This window comes from Cnephaeus nilssonii (assembly GCF_951640355.1).
Source record: "Cnephaeus nilssonii genome assembly, chromosome: 5".
NCBI lineage: Eukaryota > Metazoa > Chordata > Mammalia > Chiroptera > Vespertilionidae > Cnephaeus > Cnephaeus nilssonii.
Genome location: NC_137076.1, coordinates 22822361 through 22847732, shown reverse-complemented (window position 1 = coordinate 22847732; position 25372 = coordinate 22822361). Strand labels below are relative to the sequence as shown.

At 44.3% G+C, this 25372-nt stretch overlaps 1 protein-coding gene across 1 annotated transcript in view; it reads left to right on the top strand.

The window, feature by feature from the left end:
- ADGRE3 (adhesion G protein-coupled receptor E3) overlaps window positions 1-25076 on the top strand; it is a 70815-nt gene extending 45739 nt beyond the window's left edge. The window contains exons 5-13 of the mRNA XM_079773370.1: window positions 3246-3430; window positions 8132-8299; window positions 16222-16419; window positions 16681-16916; window positions 17398-17464; window positions 17834-17925; window positions 20583-20751; window positions 24262-24357; window positions 25004-25076. Coding sequence (XP_079629496.1) covers window positions 3246-3430; window positions 8132-8299; window positions 16222-16419; window positions 16681-16916; window positions 17398-17464; window positions 17834-17925; window positions 20583-20751; window positions 24262-24357; window positions 25004-25012 — 1220 coding nt within the window. The 3' untranslated portion in view covers window positions 25013-25076. The remainder of the gene's footprint in view (window positions 1-3245; window positions 3431-8131; window positions 8300-16221; window positions 16420-16680; window positions 16917-17397; window positions 17465-17833; window positions 17926-20582; window positions 20752-24261; window positions 24358-25003) is intronic.
- Window positions 25077-25372: the final 296 nt, after the last annotated feature.

Genomic DNA, 25372 nt, shown 5'->3' with positions numbered 1-25372 from the left:
CATGTATCATAGAAATGTACACTTGAAACCTATATAATCTTATTAACCATTGACACCCCAATAAATATAATTTTAAAAATAAAATAAATAACTATTACTATAAGAATTCAAACAAAAATAAAATTTTTTTAAAGGAGATAGATGATAGATAGATAGATAGATAGATATTAATCTCATCTAAAAAATACCTTCCCAGCAACATCCAGACTGGTGTTTGACCAAATATCTGTGTACCATGGACTTACCATGTTAACATAAAATTAACTACCCAAGTTGTGGAGAGAGGAAGTGAGGGGAGAAAAGGCAGCCAATACAGGGATTGTTCTGCTAGTGAACAGGTTACTGCTGGTGGTAACTGGGGCTCAATCCCACTGAGTTATCCCGCTAAAGGAGGAGCTGAGCCATTTATCCACCTGTGCTGATTCATCACTGGTTGAGAACTCACCTGGGGAGTTCATTTCCAGACCCTTCACTCTGCCTGAGTGCAGACCAAACACATTCTCTCACGGAAAGCTCCCAGGCAGAGTCTCAGCTGCTTGGGTAAAATCCATCAGCATATAAAGAAATCAAGAGTGCCAAGGGAATAAAATCAAGGTGCCTACAGCATCTGCTACAGCCTGCATACAAAGGAGTAAATTGTTACTATTAATTGTCCCAGTGTTACCACACTCTGACTTTTTTTTTGGGGGGTGGGGGCAGTTAGAAATGAATTCACATTATCTAGTCACTTTTTTTACTTTTTTTTCAATTACAGTTAACATTCAGGATTATATTAGTTTCAGGTATACAGCATAGTGTTTAGACATTTACATAACTTACAAAGTCAAGAGATCAACCAAAGGACTTGTATGCATGCATATAAACATAACCATTGGACGCAAAACTCTGGGGGGTGAGGGCATATATGGGAGTGGGGGGGGCAATGGTAAGATATGTACACATATAATACCTTAAACTTACAAAGTGATCCCCCTGATAAGTCTAATATTCCCCTGACCATACTAGTTATTATAATATTATTGACTACATTCCCTATGCTTGGACTTTACATCCCTGTGACTATTTTGTAACTGCCAAGACTCTGATTTTTTTTTCAAGAGAAACAAAAAAATTGAGTTGTTTGCATGAAAACCTTTAATTTTTCAATTTTGCAAGAATACATTTACTATAACTGCCACGTAGCTAAAACTGCTATAGCGTGATTAATGGGGTTTTAAAATCCAATCATGTAAATATGGACACAGTTGTCTGTACTGTCCATCAAAACTCCCAAAGTAAAACATAGACAACAAACCACATTCTGATTTGAGACAATCTCATGAGACAGTCAGTTCCTATCATGTTCTCTCCTCCCTCAAGAAGATAAATACTTGAATCTGCCTCCATTTGTGGATGGACCAGGCAGAGGAGGGGAGCCAACCTCCAATCACATAATTTCACACTTGCATGTGCCTCGGTTGCAGGCTCCTCCCCTGACCCCTGGTCAGTGTGAGTGCAGGAGGCAACCAATCGATGTGTTTCTCTCACATTAATATTCCTCTCTGTCTTTCCCTCTCTCTTCCACTCTCTCTAAAAATCAATGGAAAAATATTCTTGAGTGAGAATTTTTTTTAAAAAAAAGGTCAAATAAATAGGTGGCTAGATAGATGATAGATAGATAGATAGATAGATAGATAGATAGATAGATAGATAATTATAATTTCCATATATGTTATTTATTTCTAGCTCTGGTTTACATATATATAATATGTAGAAAGGAAATGACTGATACATACGTGCATAGAGATAGAGATACATGTAACCCAACTATAAATGGATTTCCTTGAGTCCACTGTCAACATTATATTTCATCCAAATCTAAAAGCCTTGAAAAATAAGTCCATCTTTGCTGAAGTCTCTTCAAGAGGCTGCAGAGGAAGTGGAATGACATCACACAGACTTAGTCAACTTCCAAAAAGTCCTCTTACATGCCCCCTACTGGGGATTGAACCTAAAACCAAGGCATGTGCCCTGACCCAGAATTAAACTGGCAATCATTCGGTACACATGCCCAACCAATGGAGTCACACTGGCCAGGGTGAGGTTATATTTTCCATAGGGCAGAAAGCAACTGCATACCTACCAGACAAAATGCACTTGTGTCTATGGAAAAAACTACTTGTGCTACTATCGATTTTTCTACCTATTATCTTCTATGCCCTTAGAGCTGTGAAATTGCTTGGCAATAGAAAATCAATATAAAGGTGCAACACTCCCATAGAACCAGATAATTCCCAATACTCAGCTCTCTACTGGCTATCTTGGACATGCACATATATTTATATATATACCTAGAAAAATTCCAGAACTCCAACAGTGATTATCTCAAAGTGATGGAATATTATATGGATATTATTTCTTTTTTCTCTCTTTTTTCATCAAAGTTTTATCATTTATTCTGACAACAAATAAATTGTAGTGTATCGAATAACATGACACTATACAGTAACTGAAATAAATAAACCAACTGTGCATGTATTGGTATGACTAAATCTTGAAAATGTTAACTGGTGTGACAAAAGAAAGTTGCAAAAGGATGTCACCATTTATGTGAGTTTTTAAACCCAGAAAACAAGATTATATATTGTTATGGAAACATACATATGTAGTAAAATGACAAAAGTATTTATGGAAAGACTACACGACCACTTCAAGTCCATAGTTATTTCTAGAGAAGGAAAAGAAATAGTGGGAGCTTTATCCATATTTAAAACATTTTATCTCCTTAAAAACACTTCTGAAGCCAATATGGCAAAATAATAATACATGTTAAATCTGGGAGTAGATGTCACATACTTTCTGAATGTTTGAAATATAAGTTTAACTTTTTGGGGGAAAGGTGTTTGGCACTGTGCTGGGAGTCCTGTGGTTTCCAAATGAAGTCTCTCAAGAAATGCAGTGCCTGTTGGAAAAAGAGCTCATTCCATATGAAATAATTAGTGGACAATTGAATTCTCATTGGCATGACAGGGTCTGCATCTGAAATACAAGTTCAAAGAAGCATCATGACACTTCCTAAACTGGAGGCTGGGATTGAGCTGGCTCTTGAGGATGGCTTGCATTTGGGGAGGAGGAGCGTGGGGGGAAGAGTGAGCTTACCAGGCACACCCAAGCACAGGTGTGACCATCGTGGGAGCATGATACGTGTGGGGCAGGAAAGGGGGCAGAAGGATTGATGGTGGCACTTTATTTTTCTGTTTCCTCAGGTCCCAGTGCAGTTATCTTTATTTCATACTCTTCTCTTGGAAATATCATAAATGCAACTTTTTTTGACGAGGTAAATGAGGAAGATCGCATTTACCTGAACTCCCAGGTAGTCAGCGCTGCTATTGGACCCAAAAGGAACACATCTCTCTCCAGGCCTGTGATTCTGAGTTTTCAGCACGTGAAGGTGGGTCAAACCTGCTATTTGCGCTTGCTTGGGTTTCACAAACATAGATGGAACAAATGCATAGCCTCCCAGTCAGTGAGTCTGGACCTGCGCTGCCCCGTATCGTAGCCAGGAGCTACCTGTAGCTATTAAGCATTTAAAATGTGGTGGGTTTCACTATATTGGGTGATCCTTGAAGACGGGAACTTTGTTGTTGGCATTTATCATCTAGACCAGTGGTTCTCAACCTTTCTAATGCCGCGACCCTGTAATACAGTTCCTCATGTTGGGTGACCCCCCAACCATAAAATTATTTTCGTTGCTACTTCATAACTGTTATTTTGCTACTGTTAATGAATCATAATGTAAATATCTGTGTTTTCCGATGGTCTTAGGCGACCCTGCTAGCAGTTCTCAACCTGTGGGCCATGACCCACAGGTTGAGAGCCGCTGCTGTAGAGCCTAAGACCATCGGAAAACACAGATATTTACATTACGATTCATTAACAGTAGTAAAATTACAATTATGAAGTAGCAACGAAAATAATTTTATGGCCCTAGCCGGTTTGGCTCAGTGGATAGAGTGTCGGCCTGCGGACTGAAGGGTCCCAGGTTCGATTCTGGTCAGGGGCATGTACCTTGGTTGCAGGCACATTCCCAGTAGGGGGTGTGCAGGAGGCAGCTGATCGATGTTTCTCTCTCATGTTTCCAATTCTCTATCCCTCTCCCCTCCTCTCTGTAAAAAATCAATAAAATATATTTTTTAAAAGAAAATAATTTTATGGTTGGGGGTCACCACATGAGGAACTGTATAAAAGGGTCACAGCATTAGGAAGGTTGAGAACCACTGATCTAGACCAACCTAAACTTTGGTTCCCCAATCTCTCACCACACCTCACTAATGAATAATTAGTTTATAGAAGAAACTGCCTCTATTTATCAGAGTCTAGATGAAGGAAAGAGTGATAAAGGAGTAGCAGGTGAAAGGGGAAGGAATGGTGAGAATTCAGTCACCTTCTTTCACTTTCCTTTCATTTGCCACTAAGACTTGTCAATAATCAGCTCGATGATACCTCTAGTCCCAAGTGGTACAGATTATCCTATGAAAGGAAGATAAAGAAATGGATCATGCCGAAACCGGTTTGGCTCAGTGGACAGAGTGTCGGCCTGCGGACTGAAAGGTCCCAGGTTTGATTCCGGTCAAGGGCATGTACCTTGGTTGCGGGCACATCCCCAGTAAGGGGGTGTGCAGGAGGCAGCTGATCAATGTTTCTCTCTCATCAATGTTTCTAACTCTCTATACCTCTCCCTTCCTCTCTGTAAGAAATGGATCATGATGGTTGAATACAAAAACAAAAAAGTAAGGAGAAAGGATGGGATAAGGAAGAAGGATAAGTGAGGAATGGTGAGTGCCGCGTGGTCATAAGGTACCATAGCTTGCTAACTCCTGATCAGTATACACAGAAGTGTCAAGAGCAAGAAAAATTGCTCTATAAAAAAAGAGAAATGGTGGATGGGCGATGGAGAAGTAGAGTTGAGAGAGCGTAGTAGAGAAGAGATTAGGATAAAGTGGAAAATTAAGAGGAGTTTTTGGGAAATAATAGAGACCTTAGAAGAGATATTTTTTCCACCAAAGGAAACCCAGCTGGCGTGGCTCAGTGGTTGAGCATCAACCTATGAACCAGGAGGTCACAGTTCGATTCCCGGTCAGGGCATATGGTTTGTGGGCTCAATCCTCAGTGGGGAGCATGCAGGAGGCAGCTGATCAGTGATTCCCTCTCATCATTGATGTTTCTACAACTCTTTCCCTCACCCTTCCTCTCTGAAATCAATAAAAATATATTTTTAAAACATAAAATAAATAAAAACCAAAGGAAAATAATAGTTTGCAATTTTCTCTGCTATGTTAACCATTTGCCCCGCAGTCCACAAAAATATTTAATTAGTTAATTAATTAAAATAAAATGTGGTGGGTCTGGATTGAGATTTCAAAGACTTAGTATTCTGAAGACTTAGTATCTCTAGATTTCAAACACTTAGAAAAAAACATGCAAACTATCTTCTTAATAATTTTGATGTTGATTACACATGTTGACTTATATTGACACTAGAGGCCAGATGCACAAAATTCATAGACTCAGTTGGGGGAGGGGGAGGGTCCATCAGCCTGGATTGCGAAAGGGTGCAGGCTAGGCCAAGGGACCCCACCAGTGCATGATCAGGGCTGGGGAGGGACTCAAGAGGTTGGCCAGCTGGGGAGGGACCATGGGAAGGCTACAGAGTATGTCCAGCCTGTCTCGCTTAGTCCTGATCAGCTGGACCCCAGCAGCAAGCTAACTTACCAGTTAGAGTGTCTGCCCCCTGATGGTCAGTACACATCATAGTGAGTGGTTGAGCAGCCTTAGCATATCATTAGCATATTATGCTTTGGTTGGTTGAACAGATGACCAGACAACCGGACACTTAGCATATTAGGCTTTTATTATATAGGATACTAAGAGAAAGGGACCTGGAACAGCATCCTACAGAATCATGTCTTAACTAGAGGCTCTGTAGGGATGCAACACATTAAATAGGCACCTCAATAAATATTTACAATGTTTTACCCTATATTTTAATTAAAATGTAAGTCTATTATGTAATAGATTAAATCTATAAAATAAAAAATGACTATTTTGAATATAGTGAGTTAAATGAAATATATCATTAAAATTAATTTGACTTGGCTTTTTTTTCACCTTTTTTAATAGGCTAGTAGAAAATTTCAGATTACATACATGCTGCTTTTCTTGGGCAGCATGATACTAGTGCATGAAATTATTTTTATTGCAGGTTCCTCCTATATCTGTGAAATTTGAACTGAGATATAATATTCATTTTTGCAAAAAGGCTGGTATTAATGGTTAAGACTACAGAATTCAGTCAGAAAAAAACTTTTTAAAACAAAAACATTTTTATTTATTTCAGAAAGGGAGAGAGAGATAGAAACATCAATGATGAGAGAAAACCCAAGCATGTGCCCTGACCAGGAATTGAATGGTAACCTCCTAGTTCATAGGTTGATGCTCTACCACTGAGTCATGCCAGCTGGGCCAAAAAAAACACTTTTAATTGATTTATTGCCTTTTCCCATTCTCTGTCCAAACTCTTAAAGATAGGAAGAGTAGTAGCCAGGCCCAGACGTAGTAAGATTTGTTTGCTCCTTTCCCTTTCAGTACTGTTAAGAAAATAAGAATTAAAGAAAACTTTATGATTTATGTTAACATGGATAGACCTTGAGGCCATTATGCCAAGTGACATAAGTCACACAGAGAAAGACAAATACCAAATTATTTTATTCATATGTGGAATCTAAAAGAGCCAAACTCATAGAGACAGAGAACAGATTGTTGGTTGCTAAGGGTTGGGGGTGAGAGAAATAGGTGAATGTGATCAAAGGTTACAAACTTCCAGTTATGAGAAAAATAAATTCTGGGAGATCTAATGTACAGCAAGATTATATGACTCTAGTTAATAATACTATCTACACTAATAAAAGAGTAACATGCTAATTGACTGTACCTTCACAACGCCCACCAGCCAATCAGGGGTGAGTATGCAAATTAAGCCAACAAAGATGGCGGGTTAATTTGCATACACAGGTGCCAGGGGGGCGGGTGGGACGCATTTGTTCTGCACCATCCCAGCCACTCTGGGCCTTTGGGCAGTGTGGGAAGGCAGAAAGGCGGATCCAGCACAAGCGAAGGCGGTAAATCTTCATGCATTGGGCCTCTAGTATTGTATATTTGAAAGTTACTAAGAGAGTCAGGTATTAAAGTTCTCACCAAAAAATAAAAGTTGTAACTGTGAGAGGTTATGGGTGTTAACTAAACTTGTTGTGGTAATCATTACATTTTACACCTTAAACTTATACAATGTTATATGTCAATTGTCTCTCCATAAAGCTGGAAAATTAATCTAATTTTAAAATAAAAATTTAAGAAAGTAAGAGTTGAAGGAGAAAGATGGGGAAATGTATGTTTTCTCTATCTGATGCATTAAATCCAGGCATAAAATTTTTGATGAACGGCATGGGGCAGAGGGAGTGGTGCAAGAAATCTGGGAATGGGCCAGTGGATTACCAAATGAGATAAAGGCCCCAAAGAGAAGAGCATCTGGCTCATCTCCTTGCCCCCATGAACTGTTGCTCTAGAAGCCCTTGAGACAAAGAGAAGAGGCTGCAGGCTAACTTTATCCTCTATCTCCTGGTGATGTTCTTTTCCTATGCTACCCCTCTCATTGCATAAGCAGGCTTTGTGTTGTCAGGAAAGGAACTGGTGTCAAGGGACCAGAGAAATGTTTTTTGTTATTGTTTTGGGGGAGTTGGAGGGGTTGGGGGAGACCAGGAAAATTTGGCTTGGAGAGTATTTGGGAGAAAACTTTGGGTGAGCCTTACACTCTCTTTTTATCTGATTCCCCTGGTAGGGGACAAAGTCATAAAACCAATGACATCTTGTAAAATTCAGGCTGCCACAGAGCGAGATGACCTTGTTTTATGTTTTGTGAAATCCCAATAGAGGTGGGACTATGGGGGCTGTTGTCCTGGTGGCCATTCTCTTCGATTAAAATAGAAATCACCTGAGTCACTCTCAGCCACGTTCTCATTCTCCACCCCAGCGCAGACCGACACTCTAAGAGTTGCTCCTCCTGAGCAAGAACACAGTGAGCCCGTTCTGTTTTCAGATGAAGCCCCTGAGCAAGAAGGTCTTCTGTGTCTTCTGGAAGAGCACCGGGGAGGACGGCCACTGGTCCAGGGCCGGCTGCTTCCTGGTACAGGTGAACAAAAGTCATACCACATGCAGATGCACTCACTTGTCCAGTTTCGCTGTCCTCATGGCCTTCACCAGCCAGGTATGATGTAAGCGTTTAATTCCTCTACCTAATCCTTGTTGAGCCCCTACTAGGTAGCAATGAGTGCTATAAAGAAAATGAAAATGAGCGAGGGACCGGAGTGACTGGAGTGGCGTGCCACTTTAGATAGAATGGTCAGAGGATTAAATATGGGAGCTGAAATCTGATTATTAAGAGTCAGTAGTACTGTGATGTGGATAAACCTTGAAAACATGATGCCAAGTGAGAGAAGCCAGACACTAAGGACCACATATTGTAGGATTCCATGTATATGAAATGTCCAGAATAGGCAAATCCATAGTGACAGAAAACAGATTTGTAGTTGCCCGGGGTTGTGGGGAGGAATGAATGAGAGTCACTGTTTATGGACATGGGGTTTTATTTGCGAGGTGATGAAAATATTTTGGAACTACATAGAGGTAGTGGTTGCACAGCACGGAACGTGCTAAATGCTACTGAACTGTACCCTGTAAAATGGTGATTTTTTTTTTTTTTTAATTTTCATGGGTTCTTTTTTTTTATTGATTTTTTTTTTTTTTTTTTTTTTTTTTTTACAGAGAGGAAGGGAGAGGGAGAGTCAGAAACATCAATGAGAGAGAAATATCAATCACCTGCCTCCTGCACACCCCCTACTGGGGATGTGCCCGCAACCAAGGTACATGCCCTTGACCGGAATTGAACCTGGGACCCTTGAGTCCGCAGGCCGACGCTCTATCCACTGAGCCAAACCGGTTTGGCTAAAATGGTGATTTTTATATTATTTGGATTTTATCTCAATTTTTTAAAAAGCCTGTAGGAAAGGGTCTCAGGAAAAGCATCTAAAGAAGAGATACAAGTATGGTCAAGACTCTGAAGAGAGAACAAATTTGGTGTGTTCCAGAGAGAAGTGTGGCTGGAGCAGAGTGAATGAGAGGAGTTGGAAAGGGGCAAAGTTGGAGAGATGGAAGCAGGAGAAATGTACCATATCTTGAATGCCAAATTTAGTTTTTTTCCAAATTGCAATGGGAAGTCAATGGAGGTTTTCCATCATGGATGTTACATATTTATGTCATTAGAAGATCCCTCTGACTTTCAGGTCAAGAATGAGCAGTGGTCAAGAGTAGACTCGAAAAGAGATGATGGTGGCTGGGGTTCAGGTGGTAGAGGTGGTGAGAGAAGGTCAAACTGGACACATATCCTAGAGGTGGGGTTGGAGAACTTACTGATAACATAGGATAGATGATAGCATACAGGAAGTCCTGCATCTCTCTCTCTTCTTCTCAGGGTTGGAGGTGATACCCCAGAACAACACATAGTGGAAATCTCTGACCTCCCCTATTACACAGGGCATTGGGGAAGCTAACATCTTATCCTATATAATAAAGAGGTAATATGCAAATTGACTGTCACTCCAATACACAAGATGGCTGCCCTCATGTGGTCAAAGATGGTTGCTCCTATGAGGACACAAGATGGCTGCCACAAGATGGCCAGCAGGGGAAGGCAGTTGAGGGGAACCAAGCTGGCAAGGGAGGGCAGTTGGGGGCAACCAGGTCTGCGGGGGAGGACAATTGAAGGGGGGGAACCCAGGCCTGCAGAGGAGGGCAGTTGGTGGGGGGACCAGGCCTGCAGGGGAGGGCAGTTGGGGGTGACCAGGCCTGCAGGGGAGGGCAGTTAGGGGTGACCGGCCCAGCAGGGGAGGGCAGTTAGGGGCAATCAGGTCGGCAGGGGAGTAGTTAGGCATCAATCAGCCTGGCAGGGGAGTGGTTATGGGGTGATCAGGCTGGCAGGCAGAAGCGGTTAGGGGCAATCAGGCAGGGAGGCAAGCAAGCGGTTGGGAGCCAGCAGAACTATATTGTGAGAGGGCAGTTGGACATCCCTTGAGGGGTCCCAGATTGGAGAGGGTGCAGGCTGCACTGTGGGACACCGCCCACCCCCCCGCCGTGCGCGAATTTCATGCACCGGGCCTCTAGTCCTATAAAATAAAAAGAATAGACTGGTCCCTATGACGTGCACTGACCACCAGGGGGCAGACACTCAATACAGGAGCTGCTCCCTCGTTGTCAATGCGCTCCCACAGAGGGAGCTCTGCTCAGCCACAAGCCAGGCTGATGGCTGGAGAGCATAGCAACCTGCCTCCATCACAGCGCTAAGGATGTCCAACATCCATTAGCTGGACATCACCCAAGGGAGGGCTCCTGGACTGTGAGGAAAGGGTGCAGGCCGGGCTGAGGGACCACACCGCCCCCTGCCCCCGAGTGCATGAATGTCATGCACAGGGCCTCTAGTATGTTTATAAACATGAAAATACTTCTTTCATTCATTGTTACATTTATGAAGTTTATCTATGAGTTGAGCATAGCCTTAGTTTATTCATTTTCATTGCATGACTATACTACAATGTACTTATTCATTCTACAGTTAATGAGTATCGAGGTTGTTTCCTGTCAGGAGCTTTTAAAAGCAGTGCTACCTTTCTAGGATGAAGCACAGACAGTTCCATGTGGGACCCTCCAGGGTGATGAGGGTGCAACACACTCCAGATGATGGAGACTCTGTTATCATGAGTTTCTGAGTGACTCTGTGGAGCAGAGTATTGTTCCATCTATATAAAGTTGAAAAACAGATACAACTAAATTATATTCTCAGGAGTTGGATACTTAGGTGGTAAAATTTACCATAAAAGGATTATGGCTACCTCTAGGGGGGAAGGTGGTTTGCAATTAGGAAGAGCTTCTGGGGTAATGTCAACAGGCTAGTTCATGATCAGTATCCTATATAATAAAAGGCTAATATGCAAATTGTCCCCTAGACCGGTAGTTCAACTGGGAGTTCGACCAGGGGCCTGACAGCCCTGCCCCTGGGCTGGCCCTGCCCCCACTCCCAATTGCCACCCCTCCCCCCTGATCGGGGTGGGCCAGCCAGACCCCACCCGTGCACAAATTAGTGCACTGGGCCTCTAGTCCTACATAATAAAAAGGTACTATGCAAATTCATCACTCCGCTACGCCCACAATTGGGCCGGCTGGAGGTGTGGGGGGCGGGACTCAGGGTGGCCGATTGGCTGGCAGGAGGAGCGGGGGGCGGGGACTCGTGAGTCCCCGCCCCCCGCTCCTCCCGCTGGCCTAAACAGCCGGTGCTGAGGAGGGACCTATGGGGCCGGCGAAGGAGCGGGTGGTAGTTGACCACCGAGGGCATCTGCAGCAGCCGGATGCAGAGCTCGGGGTCCGCATTCTCCAGGTTGGCCTCCGTGGGGTCCGCGTCGCACCCATAGTGGCTGTGTGGGGACGCTGGCATCGTAGCCCCAGCAAGGAGGCCTGCTTGCCACGCCAGGCTGCGGAGGGAGAGAGGGCCTCTGGGCTGGGAGCACTCCCCCACCCCAGCGGACAGGGCTCGGCAGCAAGCAAGCAGCAGAGAGCTACCAGCGGTGGTGGGTGTGGTGGCCTGGCTTCCAAGAGGCTGGCTTCAGCTGCTGTGGCCTGCACTGAGGTGGCTGGTGGTGGGGGCAACTGCGGGGGCGAATCCGAGGCTGGGGCACTGGGAGACGTGGGACTGCAGCCCAGAAGGCGAGGCTCCGGAGGACCTGGTCACCGACCCCTGGCATTGAAGCCGCCTCCTACAAGATGTATCCTAGCCTAGGTGTGTGGGAAGCAGGTTCAGGAACCTCTCCCTTTGCGGCGCCAGAGCCCAGGCCTGCCAGCGCCCCAGAGGAGACCCCCACCAGGATCGGGGGCGTGACCAGTCTCCAAACCGCCAGTGACCCTAACCCAGGCCAGCCAGCACCCCAGAGGAGACCCCCGCCAGGATTGGGGGCGTGACCGGCCTCCAAACCACCAGTGACCCTAACCCAGGCCGGCCAGCACCCCAGAGGAGACCCCCGCCAGGATCGGGGGTGTGACCGGCCTCCAAACCGCCCGCAGCCCTAGCCCAGGCCTGCCAGCACCCCAGAGGAGACCCCTGCCAGGATTGGGGTCATGGCCAGCCTTCAAACTGTGGCGGCCCCTAGCCCAAGGAGGCCTCCTGGCCGAGGACACCGGAGTCTGTTCTTGACCTAGAGGCGGGCTCTCCCTGCAAGGGACTCAGAAGCCGCCAGAGCCCAACTGCCAGTCTCGGGGAGGTGGGATTGCATCCACTGTTCACCAAAAAGTAGGGCCATCAAACCATTCAGTCTCAGTGCAGGCACAGGTCCGTGGCTGATGGGGTGGAGGTCAGACCAAAACAAAACAGCAGAAACACCCCGCCCACCTGGGCGGGTGCAGCTGCAGTCCACGTGGCCTGGGTAGTGTAGAAAGTGCTACCTTCTCCCAGGTCCTGTGCTGGCACCGCTGCCTCGCTCACCCTCAAGCCCCCCTGAGTCCTGACAGCAAAGTGTGTAGGGCATCCTGCAGGAGTTGTGCCGTTCTGGGTGCTTTTGCCCAAAGACACACTTTGGGATGAATCCAGAGCCACATCTCACTTCCCATGAGACTGGAAGAACCATGTAAAAGGATTTTGACAAAAGCTTTCCACATCTCTGTTTATTCTTTTGAATCCATAAAACGACCTTAAAAAAAAGCATTCGGGCCACCTAAGAGAGAATGCACTTTCTGGCCAGAGCACGCAGGATTCTTTTGCCCAAAAGGTTAAAGGAAGCAGAGCTGGCACAGTGGAAATGGTCCTGGTGCCCTATGAGGAGACCTGGGAATGGGGTTGCAAAAATTTCTTAAGCCTCTTGCCACCTTCTCCTTTGCAAACCACACCATCCAGATCCACCAGGACTGGAGGCAACTGGGAATCACAGCCGTGATTTGGGACGTGGTAAGCAAATCTTGAGGGGCCTCTGAAAACATCTGCAATTCATTATAAGACTGGTCTTCATTTAAAAATAAATAAAAGAACAGCTTTGTTGAGATATAACCCATATACTGTAAATGTCACCTAAAGTGTTCAATGAACTGGTTTTTTAAAGTAAATTCAGAGTGGTACAACCATCACCATGCTCAATTTTTAAATATCTTCACGACCCCATTCCCTCCAAAAAAAACTTCTACCCACTGGAATCACTTTCCTGATCATCTTCCCCAAAATAGATTGCACTTTAAGGGTGGGTAAAGGAAAGTTGAGGGAAGTTAAAACACTGCACAAAGGATATTGTAAGATGACAAAGCCCAAAGTGAAGATCATGTGTTTTCTTTAAAAAATATATATTTTTTAAATTTCAGAAAGGGAGAGGGAGAGAGAGATAGAAACATCAATGATAAGAATCACTGATCATCCGAAACCGGTTTGGCTCAGTGGATAGAGTGTCAGTCTGCGGACTGGAAGGTCCCAGGTTCGATTCCGGTCAAGGGCATGTACATTGGTTGTGGGCACATCCCCTGGTGGGGGGTATGCAGGAGGCAGCTGGTCAATGTCTCTCTCTCATCGATATTTCTAGCTCTCTATCCCTCTCCCTTCCTCTCTGTGAAAAATCAATAAAATTAAATAATAAAAAAAAGAATCACTGATCAGCTGCCGCCCACAGGCCCCCTACTGGGGATTGAGCCCACAACCCAGGCATGTGCCCCTGACCAGAATCAAACCTGGACTCTTCAGTCCACAGGCCGATGCTCTCTCCATTAAGCCAAACTGACCAGGGCCATGAGTTTTCTTCAAGTTCTGCGTGGTTGTAATGGTCTCCAAATCTATACTAATATGCTAATTAGAGTGGATGTCTTCCAGACATCCTTCCAGACAAAGCCACAGTGCCTACAAGGGCCGAGGCTCAGGCAGCCATTATCAGCTGCGAAGCGGCTGAGGCTCAGGCCAGCAGTGGTAGCAGCATTGGGGTTATGGGGGTGGTGCCTCCAGAGGGAGGCCATACTGGGGGCCAAGGCACAGGCAGTGTGGGGTGATCAGGCTGATAGGGGAGGGCAAGGTAGGGGCAATCAGGCTGGCAGGAGATCAAGGTAGGGGTGAGCAGGCAGGCAGGCAGTGGGGTTAGGGGTGAGCAGGCAGGCAGGCAGGTGAGTGGTTAGGAGCCAGTGGTTCCGGATTGTGAGAGGTATGTCCAACTGCTGGAAGTTGGACATCCCCTGAGGGGTCCCAGATTGAAGAGGGTGCAGATTGGGCTGAGGGGCACTCCCCCCCAGTGCACGAATTTCGTGCACCGGGCCTCTAGTTTATTTAATAATTATTCATCATATGATAGATTGGCTTTTGTGCTTTTTGCTTTTTTAAAAATGTGTCTTTATTATTGAAAGTATTATAGATGTCCCCTTTTATTCCCCATTGACTTTTTAAAAAACAAAGGATTGAAACGTTCTATAAAGTGACATTGAAAAAAGCAAAAATCCCCGTATAACTATAAGGGATGATGAGTATCATTTCCCAGAAGTGAGTCTATATGGCTGATGAGATCCCTGGCCCCTGTCTTCAATGAGATGAGTCCCCAAGAACGTAATTAGATAGCCTTCGTTTGAGGCCTCCCACTAGCAGGTCCTGAGAAAAGAATTTAAGGGAAAGTAGTTTCTCTGGGAGATGAAACATCAATAGGTGTGTAGGGAAGTGAGACAGAGAAGAGAAGGCATCCAGGAAAAGGATGCATCCAAGAAAAGTTACCCCCATGGACAAGTGGGGCTCAGTCCTATTGGTGTACTTCTGGGAGATATCATAGGAAATGCACTTCAGAACCTTCCCACAAAAGGTGAGGGCAGCTTCCAGGGGCATTAACACCCTTGCACTTGTGAGTTGCTCTGGTGTGTCCAAGCATGCCACTTGTAGCAGGGGACATGCCATCAGGCAAAGTCACTGCGGTTCATAGAAAGCAGACAAAGGGCAGGTATAGGTAAGTATGAAGAGGTTAGTAGCCTCTGCTACACAGGACTTTCTGTGTCTCTTTGGGTTCAAACTGTGTCTGGCATAGCCATTCACTAGCTTCAGTGTGAATTCTGCTGTACATCATGGAGCCTGCAGTTAACAGTAGAGGGATGTGCACTTAATCACTTCGTAAGAGGATAGATCTCTTGTGTTTTTACCACAAATTTAAAAAAGCAAGGGGGCACAAGAAATCTTTTGAAGGTGACGGATATATTTATTACCTTAACCGTGGGGATGGTAGCATGATATATGCCTATATTCAAACTCATCAAAAGGTATGTACTCAATATATGCACTATTTTGTATATTAGATATACTTCAATAAAGCTGGGGAAGGAGGAGACAGTCTTAGAGACACCTCTCACACAATCTGTCATTAGCTTTGTGCCTGTGTTTATTTTACTTTATTTTATAATTTTTTTTCTTTATTGATTAAGGTATTACATATGTGTCCTTATCCCTCCATTGCCCCCCCATTCATGCCTTCACCCCCCTGGTGTCTGTGTCCATTGGTTAGGCTTATGTGTATGCATACAAGTCCTTTGGTTGATCTCTCCCCCTGACCCCCACCCTCCCCTACCTTCCCTCTGAGGTTTGACGGTCTGATCGATGCTTCTCTGTCTCTGTTTTTGTTCATCAGTTTATGTTGTTCATTATATTCCACAAATGAGTGAGATCCTGTGATATTTATCTTTCTCTAACTGACTTATTTTGCTTAGAATAATGCTCTCCAGCTCCATCCATGCTTTTGCAAATGGTAAGAGTTTCTTCTTTTTTACAGCAGCGTAGTATTCCATTGTGTAGATCTACCACAGTTTTCTAATCCACTCATCTGCTGATGGGCACTTAGGCTGTTTCCAAATCTTGCCTATGGTAAATTGTGCTGCTATGAACATAGGGGTACATATATCCTTTCCGATTGGTGTTTCTAGCTTCTTGGGATATATTCCTAGAAGTGGTATTACTGTGTCAGATGGGCGTTCCATTTTTAGTTTTTTGAGGAAACTCATAATGTGCCTGTGTTTAGACTGCCCTGTTCCAAGCGGGGAGGCCACAATCCCAGAGCAGGAGAGTGTGGCTGATGTCTCCTCTCTGCTGGGTCCCAGGAGGAGGATCCCGCCCTTGCTGTGATCACCTATGTGGGGCTGAGCCTCTCTCTGCTGTGCCTCCTCCTGGCGGCCCTCACCTTCCTGCTGTGCAAAGCCATCCAGAACACCAGCACCTCACTCCACCTGCAGCTCTCACTCTGCCTCTTCCTAGCCCACCTGCTCTTCCTCACGGCCATCGACAGAACTGAGAACAAGGTACTGACACTGTCCCAAAGGACCCCTGACCTCCCCAGGGGATGCTGCTTGGGCACCTTAATAAAATCGCTTTGGTTTCTGGGAGAGGTTGGAGGGGTGGTGCCAAGGTGGGCAGCGCTGACATTGATTACCAAGCACCTTTACTATTGATGGCCTTGGTCTAATGTCAGGTGCTCTGAACTAACGCCAGTATAAAGGGGAGGCCCTCAGTTCACACACCACCCTAAGTATCCCACCTGCTGACTCTCACTGCTCCCCCAGGTGCTGTGCGCCATCATCGCGGGTGCCTTACACTATCTCTACCTGGCCTCCTTCACCTGGATGCTGCTGGAGGGCCTGCACCTCTTCCTCACCGCACGCAACCTGACGGTGGTCAACTACTCCAGCGTGAGCAGGTTCATGAAGTGGCTCATGTTCCCGGTCGGCTACGGAGTCCCGGCTGTAATCGTGGGCATTTCCGCAGTGTCCAGGCCTCACCTTTATGGAACACCTGAACGGTGAGCTTGACTCACACCCTGGGCCACGGACAGTTTGGGGAGCAGCATTCATGATGGTGATTGAGATGTCCATAGCAAATGGATATCTTTTCCCTTGAGTGTAAGAGCTCTGGCCTTTCTCCAGTGAAGCAGGCAAAGATGGCAGTAGGAGCTTGGAAGGTTCTGAAAGGAGGGAGTTTCGTGGTTAGGTACCAGCTTTATCCCTCCCATAATTTGGAGCTTTCAAGTCTCAGATTCCTCTTTAGCATTATCCCCATTTTCCCACCGTCATGACCTTGGTAGGAACATTCAACGGCACTGTGCTTATAAAATGTGTAAGGTAGCATTAACACACAGTAGGTAACAATCAAAGCCTTCGTTGCCATCAGCTGACATTGTGAGAAGACATTGGAAAAGTTCTCTGTTAGGAAAAGTGTCACTTCATGTTCATTTCATGTGCTTTCTCTGATCTCTCTGTGTCCCTTTTCCCCTTTATTCCCAGCTGCTGGCTCCACCTGAAACAAGGATTCATCTGGGGTTTCCTTGGCCCCGTCTGTGTCATTATCTGCGTGAGTATGTGGCTCCAGGGGTCACGACTGAGGCAGCACCAGAAGTACTGGGTGCAAGACAGTACACGGGGAATGCATTTTCTCTATTGTATGGTTTCACTTTTCCACCTGCTACCAATTCAGTCCTATGTGCAAGGAAAGGAGGAGTTGTGTGCAATTTATTAAGGACGCAGTGCATTATTTTATTTTTTTAGTAAATCTTTATTATTCAGATTATTACAATTGTTCCTCTTTTTTCCCCCCATAGCTCCCCTCCGCCCAGTTCCCACCCCACCCTCTGCCCTTACCTCCCCACCAGTCCTCATCCATAGGTGTACGATTGCAGTGCATTATTTTAACTTGCATTCCTGGTCTGCGTCATTCCTGCAGGTGAATTTAGTATTTTTTCTCTTGGTCCTTTGGATTTTGAAAAAGAAATTCTCCTCCCTCAACAGTGAAGTGTCAACCATCCAGAATACAAGGTAAGATGGAGCACATGGTACTTCTGATGCTCTCTCCTTCTCCTTACCCTCTTCTTGTCCCTCCTACACATCTACACAGACATACACCCCACAACCAGGCTCCAGGGACTAGCAAGGCTTCTGTCATCTCCCAATATCCATATTAGATAGAGTACAGGCTAAGCTACTGAGACAAAAAGACCCCCCATCAAAAAGAGTGAAATAGAAGTTTATGTTATTCTCATGTCATAGTCCAGAGGTGAGCAGTCCAGGGCTGGTGGGGACGCTCTGCTCCACAAAGTGATGCAGAGACTCAGGTCCTTCCTATTTTGTTTTTCCACCATTCCTTTGTCAGTTTCCCATCCATTGGAAGTTGCATGGCCCACATTTGCTCATATTTTATTGGCTAGACCAGTGATGGCGAACCTATGACACGCATGTCAGCACTGACACGCATAGCCATTTCTGATGACACGCGGCCGCTGAGGCGGCTGCATGCCGAGGATGAAACATTTGCTGCTCCTGAGGATGAAACATTTGCGACTAGAGTCTTGGAGTTAGTTTTTTCCTCAAAGTGATACACTACCCGAGTTATGCTCACTTTTTTGGCGAAGTTTGACACACCAAGCTCAAAAGGTTGCTCGTCACTGGGCTAGACCTTAGTCACACGGTGACAACTAGCTTCAAGGGAGGCTGGGAATATATAGTCTCTAACTTGGTAGCCATGTGTCCTTGAAAAAAACTCAAAGAGGGGAGGGTTCTAACCCTAAAAGGAAGAGGAAGAGAACGAACAAAAACAGCAGTTTCTGCCACACAACACAAGATGCACACAGAAGTACTCTTTTTATAAAAAACAACCAACTTAAGTTTGTGAATCCATCAGTTACTGAAGGCTTGGATTCTATAGAAACTCTAAGAGTTGCACTTCTGAAGGATGCCCCAGAAAAACTGGGTTCACCCCACTGATAGAGACCGATTTGGCTAATTATAACAAAATTAAATATATATCTAAAGAGTTTTGTGTAATGGGTTTGGAAAGAATTTAGATTAAAATATCCTATCTAATAAAAGAATAGTATGCAAATTAACCATCACTCCACTACATCCACAAGCCATGCCCACCTGTCGCGCCCACCAGCCAATCAGGAGTGGGTATGCAAATTAATCCCAACCAAGATGGCTGCGGCCACTGAGAGAGCAGGAGGGAGGTTTGGGTTTCCCCGGCAATGGAGGAAGCCAAGCTTTCCACACAACCTGGCCGGCCAAGGCCTCCACTCCAGGCTACAAAGTTTCAATTATAGAAGATAAATAAATCCCAACAGAAATGGCAGCAGCCACGGAGCTGAAGAGAGCAGGAGTCTAGGGTTGCCCCTGGCGATTGAGGAAGCCAAGCTTTCCACACACCCTGGCTGGCCAAGGCCTCCACTCCAAGCTACAAAGTTTCAATTATAGAAGATAAATAAATCCCAACAGAAATGGCTGCCACCACAGAGCAAACAGGAGGCTTGGCTTTGCTCTAAGCTACGAAGTTTCAATCGTAGAAGATAAATAAATCCCAGCAAACAGGCTGGCAGGGGAGCAGTTAGGCATCAATCAGGCTGGCAGGGGAGTGGTTAGGGGGTGATCAGGCTGGCAGGCAGAAGAGGTTAGGGGCAATCAGGAAGGCAGGCAGGCAAGCAGTTGGGAGCCAACAATCGTGGATTGTGAGAGGGATGTCCGACTGCCCTTTTAGGCATGATCCCAGTGATGGGGATCGGACATCCCTCAAGGGGTCCCAGATTGGAGAGGGTGCAGGCTGGGCTGAGGGACACCCCCACCCCCCGTGCATGAATTTCGTGCACCGAGCCTCTAGTTTTTTGTATAATACTATTTCAAAAAATTGGGGGCTATGAGCTTTTTTAATTTGCAGCATCCATTTTACTTGGAACACATAATTTATTTTCATTTTAATCACAAAAATATGATATTTTTTTTTCTCAAAACATATAAAGTGAAAATGGTTAACTCCCTCTTTTTCAACTACTTCCACTTCCCAAGAAAGTTGGAATTAACAAATTTTATGATAGATATGATATATGTGATATTTTCCCCAGACCTTTTTCTGTGGATTTCTATAAAACAGACAGGCACACATACAATAGCCGACACACTACACAAATTGTTCCTCAACCAGCTTTTCTCACATAAAACATTATGGTTTAAATTAGGAATAAATATGTATATATGTAGGTATATAGTGACCTTACATCTCAGTTTGCCTGGGACAGTCCTAGTTTATGCCATTGTAATTATTAATAGTACCTTTTTTAATCTCAAAAGTCTCCCTATTGGAATAACAAATTATATGGCCCTTCATCTATAAAAGAGAAAGAAATAAAAGCCCCTAGTTTTAGAATGCTTTATGTATATGTGGTACTGAATTTGTTCTACATATTATCCTAAATATATATGTTAAAGTCTCATTTAATCTTTACAGCAGCCCTGTGAAACAGGACTATTATAAAGATGGGGAACCCAAGTTGTAGAAAGGTAGAGTAATTTGCCCAATGTCACACAGTGCCGCCTTGGGTTTAAACCAAAGCAGTCTAGCTCCAGAGTCCTCACCATTAACAACTACTCTATAAGGGTGTCCATGTCCATTACCAGCTTGTGTACATGTTCGTTTTTACTCCCCTCAGGATGCTGACACTGAAAGCAGCAGCCCTGGTCCTCATCCTTGGCTGCACGTGGTGTCTGGGCATCCTGCAGGTGGGCCCAGCTGGACGGGTCATGGGCTACCTCTTCACCATCATCAATAGCCTTCAGGGTGTCTTCATCTTCCTGGTCTACTGCCTCCTCAGCCAGCAGGTAAACATCTACCCCTTTCTTTATTGTTTTAAAGTTAAGAAAAATTTGCAGGTATGTAGTTTAGTGAACATTTAGATACACATTCTCTAAATTTTCATATGAATTTGTGAGTAGTGTGTAAATACTGCCTATATTTTCTCTACTTTGCGATGCTATTGATTGTGAGATATGTCCATTTATTAATGGCTTTACAAAGTAAATAATTACTATATCAAGGAAATATCATGTTTGTTTTCAGCTTTCCCATTTGTAATTGTTATCTATTTCTGTGTTAACAAACACCCTCAAAAATCTCAGTGGCTTAAACGTGAATATGTACTATTCTCATTCTCAGTCTGCAGGTTGGTGAGAGTTCAGATGATCTTGGCTGGGCTTAGCTTGGCTTGGCTATAAAATGCAGATATATATTTTATATTCAGTATGACTACTAAATACAAGCCAATTCTTGTATGTGCAGTTGAGCAAAAGAAACAGGGGTGTATATCCAACACTCAGGAAATACTGGCTGCTTTGGGCTTGTTGAGATAAGCCTCTAAGATGTTACCTAACTAAGAGGCACTCAGAGATAAATTGGACTGCCTGTTGTCTCTAGAATTGAACCCCAGACATGATGAAACCCTACTATACACTATCGAACTATGATGAGATACTTCTACCTAGATTTAGTTAAATTATACTACATCTATAGAACAGGATACTACACAACCATGAAATATAATGTAGAAGACTGAAACCCTAATGAAGCTGGGTTCCACATAGTTCAGGTCAGGAGGTACAATGGCCAAATAAACATAGTCCAGTGATGAGAAGAAATACAGAATCACTCAAGGTCTTTATTTGTACTTCTCAAATACCTTAAAGAAGACATATAGTCCAAGTATCCCTCAGATTTTGAGATTGTTTGTTACTGTAGCAAAATATATCCTGACTGACACAATTTTCTTCTGGTTACTAGTTCTATCCTCCTCCTCCTCCTCTTCCTCCTCCTCTTTCCTCTTCTCCTCCTCCTCCTCCTCCTCCTCCTCCTCCTCCTCCTCCTCCTCCTTCTTCTTCTTCTTCTTCTTCTTCCTCCTCTTCTTCTTCCTCTTCCTCTCTCTCTCTCTCTCTCTCTCTCTCTCTCTCTCTCTCTCTCCTTCTCCCTCTTCCTCCTCTTCTCTCCATCCATCTTTCTTTCCCTCCCTCCTTCCCTACCTCTCTCCCTTCCTCCTTTCTTTCTTCAGTCTGCATTCAGGTGCCCAAAAAAACAAACTAGGAAAGGAAGAACATCTCCTCAGTGGATGAAGGAGAGGAAGAAACTGAGCTGACCAAGCCAACACTTCCTGGAGAGCAAAGGACCAGCATAGGCTTGAAACATTCCAATGTTCATTTTTGTCTGGGCACAAAAGTATTTTAGGACTGGAAGAATATTCAAAATATATTAGAGAGGGGAAAAAAGCAAATTTCAAAACATTGCTCCAGAAAGGTTGCATTTTGTTTGTATAATGTATATAAGCACTTATTGTTTATGTGGTTATGCATTTGTTTATGTGTGGGTATGGGTGTGCATGGCAAAGTACAATGGTTCTCAAACAACCCCCCAGGGGGGATATTTAGCAATATCTAGGGACATCTTTGATTGTCACACCCAGGGGGGCGGGGGGGAGAGGTGCTATTGGCATCTATTGGGTAGAGGCCAAAGATGTTGTTAAACATCCTACAGTGCATAGGATGACCCCCACCACAAAGGATGATCCAACCCAAGATGTCAACAGTGCCAAGGCTGGAAGCCTTGGTGTAGCAGATACTGTTCATGGCCCCCTCATATCCCTTTGCCATTCATCGCTATGTGCCTCAGGTTGCTTATTAAAAACATCTGTGACTCTATGCCTATGAGCTTCTTACCGCCCACAGGACAAGCCTGGCCTGTACACAGGACAAGCTGGTGGATAAATGGACCAGATCCCTTGTCCCTGAGGTGGGATGACTCTGAAGTGTTTCCTATGCTAACTCTCAGAGCTCCCCAATGGGACTGAACCCCAATTGCCCACAGTGGAAAGGATTGGGTACTTTCTTTTTTAATATATTTTTATTTATTTCAAAGAGGAAGGGGGAGATAGAAACATAAATGATGATAAGGAATCATTGATTGGTTGCCTCCTGCACATTGAACCAAGCCCAAAACCCAGACATGTGCCCTTGACCAGAATCAAACCTGAGACCCTTCGGTCCACAGGCCGACACTCTATCCACTGAGCCAAACCAAGTAGGGTAGGATTGGGTACTTTTTACTGACTGCCTTCCCAGCCCTATCTCACTTCCTCACTGATTTACTAGTGTTTTCCTGAGAATACCCCTCAAATGAACTCTTTACACTTGAACCCTGCCTTGGGATCTCCTTTAAGAGACCCCAAACCAAGACACATGGGAGAGTATCACCAAAACATCAGTTGTCTTTCTCTAGATTAAGGAATTATGTGTGTCGCCGAAACCAGTTTGGCTCAGTGGATAGAGCGTCGGCCTGCGGACTCAAGGGTCCTGGGTTCGATTCCGGTCAAGGGCATGTACCTTGGTTGCGGGCACATCCCCAGTAGGGGGTGTGCAGGAGGCAGCTGATCGATGTTTCTCTCTCATAGATGTTTCTAACTCTCTATCCCTCTCTCTTCCTCTCTGTAAAAAATGAATAAAATATTTTTTTTAAAAAAGGAATTATGTGTGACTTCTATTGATTTCCTCTGCATAGCATATTTTGTAAGTCTCTACAACAAAGATGCATCCCGCAATGAAAAATATTATTATGGTAAAACATATATAACAGAGCCCTAACTGGTTTGGCTCAGTGGATAGAGCGTCAGCCTGCGGACTCAAGGGTCCCAGGTTCGATTCCAGTAAAGGGCATATACCTTGGTTGCAGGCACATCCCCAGTAGGGAGTGTGCAGGAGAGGCAGCTGATTGATGTTTCTCTCTCATCAATGTTTCTAACTCTCTCTCCCTCTCCCTTCCTCTCTGTAAAAAATCAATAAAATATATTTTTTTAAAACATATATAACATAAAATTTATCATTTTAACCATGTTTAAGTGTACAGGTCAGTGACATTAAGTACGTTCACATTGTGTGCAATCATCACCACCCATTCCTCTCTAGAACTTTTTTATCATCGCAAAATGAAACCCCATAACCATTAACAATAACACCTCATTCTCCCCTGCCAAGCCCCTGGCAACCACCATTCTACTTTCTGTCTCAATTAATTTGACTGTTATAAGGATCTCATATATGTGGAATCATAGTGTATTGGTCCTTTTGTGATTGGCTTGTTTTACTCAGCTTAGTGTCTTCAGGGTTCATCCACGTTGTAGCATGTATCCAAATTTTATTCATTTTTAAGGCTACGTAACATTTTATTGTGTGTATAAACCACATTTTGTAGGAAAAGCTTTTTTTTTTTCATAATGTCACTTTCCTCTTCCTGACTCTGCCTTTTCTCTTCTCCAATATTAACAAAAGCCATCCTGGTATTTCTTGTTCCAGGTTCGAAAGTGGTTTGGAAACATCATGAAACCTAAATCTGAGTCTGAAATTTATACACTTTCCAGCAGGCTTGGCCCTGACTCAAAACACAATGTGGTAAGAAGACTTGTGACCTATTCTAATGTTTCACCTCTTGACACTCCAAACTTCCTCTCCTTGTTTTAATACGAGCTCCCCTTCCTGGAAGGTATGGGGAAGAGGTACATTTTCTGATGATCTGATTAGCATTCCTCATTCTCACTATATTGTTTCTAGTGACTCTGCTCACTAACAGTGCTTAAGCTGGCTTTGGTATCTATTCTTTTTTTAATATATTTGTATTGATTTCAGAGAGAAAGGGGGAGAGAGAGAGAGAGAGAGAGATAGAAACATCAATGATGAGAGAGAATCATAGATTGGCTGCCTCCTGTACGCCCCACACTAGGGATGGCGCCTGAAACCTGAGCATGTGCCTTGATCTGGAATCAAACCAGTGGCCTCCTGGTTCATAGATTGATGCTCAACCACTGAGCAACACTGGCTGGGCACATCTTAGGTTTTTTAGAAATCTTCCAACTATAAACTAAGGCTACATCTGTCCGAGGATTCTAAAATACTAGGAGATCATGCCATCCTTGCCTCCTGGATGGAGCTCTCTGGCTTTAACCCACTCTTACTCTTCCTTTCTGCTTTCTTGTTGTTTGTTTGTCTGTTTTGTTTTGTTTTATCCTTACCTCTACCTTTAATCTAAATATCTTTTCAGGACAAGTGAAGAGAAAATATTAAAACTAGAACTTTCAACTTCACATGCAAAGTCATATCCATGGATCTGGTTGCCATCATGAAGAATGAAGCTGAGGACAAAAGGAATCATTATACACAACATCCCTGGAGAAGAATTGTTTAACCTGTACTTCCCGAAGTGTTTGTTCTGCATAATTGGCTCTCAATAAATGAGTGTTGAATTGGATTTCTCTTATTCAACCAATGCTTGTCCCTGGTTACCCAAATCATGACTGTTGCAAATTCTTTTTGTAAATGAGAAGGTCCCTTTCATGGTCTTGTTTCAAGTTCTTTCTCTCACTCATCCTAAACTTGTTCTTTAAACTCATCCACTCCATCAGCTTTGCCT